Genomic DNA, 6746 nt, shown 5'->3' on the forward strand with positions numbered 1-6746 from the left:
CCACTAAATACTAATTATTCAATGCCAAACATCTAGAAAGTGCCCCCCAACAGAAATCCTGGCGTTTTGAGAAAACAATAAAGAAACTGCCTACAAAAACATTTAACAGTTGACCACCTTTTGTGTCAAACATTTGATTTTTCGGGGGGCGGAGGGGCATTTGATCAATTCTACTCCAAAACAGCGTGGTGTTCCCATTTTACCATTTCAATTCAACGGTTGATCGAATATTCAAAACCAGTCGTCTCCCCCAACGTTCTTTGTGTTTTTCTTTCTCAAATTAAATTAAATTATTCATGGGTTTGAATGTTGAATCGCGTGCTTATGACATGACCAGCACACACATGTATGTATATATATATATATATACACACAACCCAACCAACTTTCATTCATATCATTAACAAAAACCACAACGACACAAACACGCATTCTTTGTTCTCCCTTTTAGTGTTGTTTCATTCAAACTTGTACCAACTACCAAACTATGATGATTTCCTCGTGGAGAAGGCGTAGAGCTGCCCGCTCCGCCATCAAGGGGCAGCAACGGGTTAAGATTGGAGACATGGAGTTGACGCTACCGGTCCATTTCCAATGCCCGATATCTCTGGACCTGATGAAAGATCCGGTGACGTTGTCCACCGGGATTACGTACGACCGCGAGAGCATCGAGACGTGGATTGAGGCCGGGAACCTGAGCTGCCCCATTACCAACCAGGCATTGACCAGCCCTGAGCTCGTACCAAATCATACCATAAGGAAGATGATACAAGACTGGTGCGTTGACAACAAATCCTACGGCATTGAGAGGATTCCCACGCCGAGAATTCCGGTAAGTTCGGCTGAGGTTTCAGAAATTCTTTCCAAGATTACGACGGCAAGTCAACGCGACGATCATGTTCGGTGCCGGGAGTTGGTGGAGAAAATCAAGGCATTGGGGAAGGAGAAAGAGCGCAACAAGCGGTGCATTGTGGCAAATAAGACCGGAAGTGTCTTGTCGGCTGCGTTCGACACATTTTCAAGGGCGTCTTTCGACAGAAATGTTCCGGTCTTGGAGGAAATCTTGTCGGCTTTAACCCTTCTTTTCCCTCTCGATGCAGAGGCCAAGTCTTATCTTGGATCGGCTGCTTCGTTGCATTGCATGGTATGGTTTTTGAAGGGTGGAGATTTGTCAGGGAGAAGAAACGCGGTTCTGGCGTTAAAAGAGGTCATCTCATCGGACGATCACCGTCGAACAGACGCATTAGCGGAGGTTGAAGGAGCTTTAGAGGCAATAGTGAAGCTAATAAAAGAGCCCATTTGCCCTGCCACCACAAAAGCTTCATTGATGGTCATATATCGCATGGTTAATTCCTCGTACGCAAAAGAAAACATCATAGAAAGATTTGTCGACATGGGGTTGGTCTCTTTGCTGCTAGAAATCCTTGTTGGAACCGAACGAAGCATGTGCGAGAAGGCGCTGGGCGTTCTGGACGACGTATGCGGAAGTGACAAAGGGAGAGAAAAGGCCTACAATCATGCTTTGACGATGCCAGTTGTAGTAAAGAAGCTTTTGCGCGTATCCGATTTTGCGACCGAGTTTTCGGTCTCCATCCTCTGGAAGCTCTGCAAGAATGAAAAGAGGGAAGAGGGAGGAGTTGTGGTTGAAGCACTTGGAGTAGGTGCGTTTCAGAAGCTGCTGTTGCTCTTACAGGTTGGTTGTGCAGAGAGAACAAAGGAGAAGGCCACCAAGTTGTTGAAATTGTTAAATCTTCATAGGAATAGGCTGGAGTGTATTGATTCTACCGATTTTAAGGATCTCAAGAGGCCCTTTTGATTCGAGGCCTACCAATTTTGAAGTACAAAAATATATCGGGGAAATACTCATTATTCACAGTTCGATCGATGTACAAAAATACAAAATCCTTGATAACTATTTCAGAAAATATTACTGAAGTTTCGAATGTCTTGCTAGCTTGTGAGTTGTGCTCTACCCTTTTTTTAAAAAAGAAAAAATCGATGATCGAGGTAAAATGGCTTGAGATGCCTTAATTTGTTTGAGGAGTTATAATTTTTATTCTCCAAAATAAATTACTGTTATTGATATGTTTTAGACGGTAATTATTGGATCATATATAAATTGCAAAATTTTGTAATTTAAGATGATAAGACCTTCTGTTTGAATCGTAATTTTGTATAATTGCATTATATATACATCAGGGTAAATAATAATATGGAATGAAAAAGAGAGAGACCAAGAAAGAGAGTCGAGACACGAATTTATGTGGTTTGGTAACGCACGTACGTGACTACGTCCACAGAGAGTACTGCTATATTTTACTATATGATTCAGGGTTATAATATAACATATATATAGAAAAACCCTAATTATATTGATGTATTTTAGAAAACCCTAAAATACCTCGTATCGTATCATTGGGGTGTTGCCCATGCACCCCCACAACCTAATCGTCCCCCCGCAAACTTAATTATGCCCATGGACTAAAGTAGACTCCTGCTCCATCAACAGAACGTCGCTTCGCTCTGTTTACTTGGCCAACGTACTACTGATATTCTAATATTACTCTCTATGCTTGAGAAAATATGAACCACTAATTCTAACAATTTTCTTTAAATTAAATATTTTATGTTTAATTGAAAAGAAAAAATATTGATTCATTGATGCCAATTGTCGTAATATTCAAGAAGCATATATAGAATCTTATCAATTCCATCACAACCTATCGTGAGCAATTTAGTTTCACATATTCTTTTTCAAAGTTTTGTTTTGATTCCTTACTAAAACAATCTATATCATATATGACAAATTTGATCACCAAGTCAAGCTACATATAGCTCGACTGTCGTAAGGCTTGTCTGCTACTTTGAACTGTATAAGATATGCTACATATTTGACCATCTATTAGCTAGGGTGGAAAAAAAGAAGATGGAAAGATTCAGAGGATTTTGTGGAAAACTTTTGCCGATGTTTCAAAGGACCTTATTATCCTCATTTGATCAACAGCTCCTTTTGTGTTCACATGGCAATCAATTATATTGCATGACAATTTTGTGTTGCTTAATTTAACTAGTAAAATAAAATGATGCAACATAGATAGGTACATAGCTCAGTACTAGCGCAAGTTGCTCCTGGGATTCTAAGGGGAAAACTAATCTCCTGGGATTCTAAGAGGGAAAGTAATCTCTCTCTCTCTCTCTCTCTCTCTCTCTCTATATATATATATATATTAACTCTTTTGTATTTTAAGTATAGAGATAACACTAAATATTAAAATCATAAAATTATTTTTAAAGGCCTATATATATATATAGTCATCCGATTCAATTTTCAACAAACTGTACTAAAATACTTTGAATCCTTTATGAAATGTTGAGAGATTAGAATATGTTGGTTGAGAAACATAACAAGCATTCACATGTACTTGTTAAAACTCACTTCTTTAAAGAAATTTGAGCTGGCAATTGGAAAGAGTGTAATAAATTCTTGCAGTCAACATAATATTTTTATTGACTTGCATCAATATATATATGTAATTATCTAAATTGCGTCAGAGATTTAGTGTATCTCTTCAATCCACACCTTTGAAGATTAGCAAAATTAGAAGACTTTCTAGAGAAAAGCAATCACTGCCAGGCCATTTGCATTATCCCAGCCATTGGAGGAATCATTCTTTCATTTCCTCCAAAGAATTAATTAGACAAGTAATCAATATAGTAAGCTTACTTTTTCCCCTTTTTCTTTTGTCTTTTGCTACCAAAGACGAGTGACCAGTACATTATTTCAATATCCGACCAAGAATAAAATCTTTTCTGATCTTAGAGAAACAAAAACTTTGCGTTCATAGGAGCATGTTTTATTTCTTTGCTTACTTGCTTAAACGTTTTGCTTACTTTCTTTCCCAATAGGCACATGCCCCATGGAAAAAAAACCCAGACGATCAGTGTGTGACTATATATTTCATTGATGTAGAAGGCTTAATTACTTTAAGCCACATTTTTTCCAAAATGCCGAAAGTCTGAATTAATAGGTCAAGATCTACGAGCCCTGTGGGCCATTTTGTCATTTTGTGTCAAACTAAAATGTTGACCATAAACATAATAAAACAGGTTGTACTTGTACCACATGCGTGTCGGCTTATGGCGGCGTCTTTGGAAGATAGGATTTATTATATGCTCAAATTAGTAATTTGAACAGTTGATGATGTGAGGGAGTCAAACTCCGTTAAAATCGTTTGATCGATTCTATTAAGTGCCACGTTAGCGTGAATAAATTAATGACACGTATTAATTAAAAAAAATTTATTCATTTTTTGAAAAGAAAAATTGAAAAAATGAAAAGGATGGCTACTAGCCGGGAATAGGTTAACCACAATTGATTTTACATTTATCTGTAAATTTTTAGTTGTCGAGACACGTAAGTGGACAGCTGGATTCCTAATCTAATCTGTCTTTGCCTGCTGATCGATCATCTAGAATACTTTTCAGAGAAAAAGAAGTTCGAAGAATACTATAGCAGTTGAAACAAGTGCTATCTTTTGTAAAAACCTGCTTAATTAGAACCCTAGAAATCGTTTATAGTAAACAAGTGCTTTCACATCAAAGCAAACTTGATTAGAATGGGGCTTTTGAAATTTCATAGCAAACAAAAATGCACACGAGTTGTTCGATTAAGACCCACCCCTCACCACTCCATGCATTGATTTTGAACAATTTGTATGTATTTGTGAAAATTCTCAAATGTTAAGAAATAATTGTACATAGTTCATACATCACGCATCTTGGACTATTCAAATAGAAGTTTCCAATAGACCGCCTTATTCTTCAAAGGAAGAATATTATAGCTTTGATTGTTGTATGGATTACGCTGGGTAATGGATGTGCCAGAATCCATGAGACCTCTAAAGCCCAAGTTGGTCAGCTAGGCCCACAAGCTAATCATGGCGCATTATGCAAGCAGACTAGTGGGACAGTTGAGATCGCCAAGCGTCACAATCACACTTAAACCCATGTGCTCGCACCACCCCTCAACTACTCTCACCATGATAGCCACAACCCATGACCAGAGGTAGTTGTAGCAGACTCCTCGGGAAGGCGAGTACCGAGAAACTAGGGACAACAATTGGCACTAACTGCTTGTCAACCCTCTAATAGGGGCTCTTATTAGGCAATAGAATAGAGATTTTCGGCAGCATGGGGTTATTTTAGCGTTTGCCAAAGTTAATATGATCGTTTTTTTTTTTTTTTTTTTGTGCTTTTTTAATTGAAGAAGAGATATATTAAAGAGAAATTTAAATTTGAGGTATTAGCACTAAAGTTGAGATATTAACACCAAATTTGAGGTATTAATACCAAATTTAGGATGATCGAATCCCTTTTAGGTGATACAATCCCTAAATGGTTAACCTTCTACCCTTAAATTTAGTTTTGAATAAAAAAACAAGTTTTAAAACATTAAAATTAAATATTAACTCATACAAATTTAACTAAAAAAAAAATGACAAAAATTTTTTTTTATTATTTTTTTTAATATATGTCCTATGCTATGCTAGGCTGCCTTTTGGTAGCCGCATAGTAGGACTCTAGATAATAAGGGTTGAATCTTTACTATTTCTCATACATTCACCTACTAATTTAACCATCGAAACTATTTCCGCCGGCATACTCGGCAAGTTCCTGTCCTAGAGTTACTCTTTTTGTAGGTTTCACCTTGGCTCGGCTCACATGGGTCACCGTTTTGGAAACTGTGCAAACATATTATATACCAATAAAATTATATGGAATACTTTTACTCCAAAAGAGAAAGATATAGAACAGTATAAAACTTATTCCTTGCGTACATTTTATATTTTGAGATCTATCAAATCATGTTACAGTCTCCGTGGAGAGCTGAAATGTTGCTAGAAATCATTCAATTTAAAAGGAACAATGACATACCAATTATTGTTAAGCAACTCCATTATTGAATTTTGTATTTATAGACAAAGACACCCAAATAGATTCTAATTAAAAATTAATGATGAAACCATATATATATTTAATGAGTACTAGACTTGTTACATTAGATTTATGAAATATTTGTAGTATGTATTTATGGTAGGTGGCATTACTCATCTATCTAATTAAGTTGATTTGTCTTTATATTTCAAGTCTGTTTTTTTTTTTTTGGAAACTTTTATTTAGATTCCTAAACTACCGCGTGTTTTGAAAAGACTTCCGAACTACCGTGTGTTTTGAACCAATTCGGGAAAGGGGAATCGCAACCCCACCTTGAGCATGGCCTCGTACATCACGACCTCATAGAATTTGTCGCTCAGTTGCACACCTTCATTGCGACCCGGGATCCGTATCACCACGTGATCACGGATAGCGTATGCCCTTCAAATGCGTTCACCATCCCCAACAGAGAGAGAGGACCTCCACCTGAGCAAGTCGTCTAGGGCCCTTCCCTCCTCAGAGCTCGATTCGTCAACCAGCCCCGCCCTGGGACCTCCGATCAGAAGGTTGGGATAAACTTTGCCCATTAGGAACGAGATCTTTGGAAGCAATTGGGTAGGGATGCGGGCACAACGAGAACGAAGGAGTAAGTGAGCGACGCTCAAACAAAGGAAAGGGGTAGCTGGCTCTAAAAAGGGAAGAAGAAGGTGAAGAAACAGGCTTAGAGGGTTGTTGGAACCCAGAAAACCCTGGAAGTCAAGAATCTCACAGACTGTAGCACGAAAAAAGATGGCCCTAGCAAAGAAAAAATG

General features: G+C 37.8%; 1 protein-coding gene across 1 annotated transcript; it reads left to right on the plus strand.

Moving 5' to 3' along the window:
- The first annotated feature begins 410 nt into the window (after positions 1-410).
- On the plus strand, positions 411-1852 carry LOC132179829 (U-box domain-containing protein 21-like). The gene has a single exon (XM_059592611.1). The coding sequence runs from the start codon at positions 488-490 to the stop codon at positions 1814-1816; it is 1329 nt and encodes a 442-aa protein (XP_059448594.1). The 5' UTR covers positions 411-487; the 3' UTR covers positions 1817-1852.
- Positions 1853-6746: the final 4894 nt, after the last annotated feature.

The sequence above is a fragment of the Corylus avellana genome, chromosome ca4 (assembly GCF_901000735.1).
Source record: "Corylus avellana chromosome ca4, CavTom2PMs-1.0".
NCBI classification, from domain to species: domain Eukaryota; kingdom Viridiplantae; phylum Streptophyta; class Magnoliopsida; order Fagales; family Betulaceae; genus Corylus; species Corylus avellana.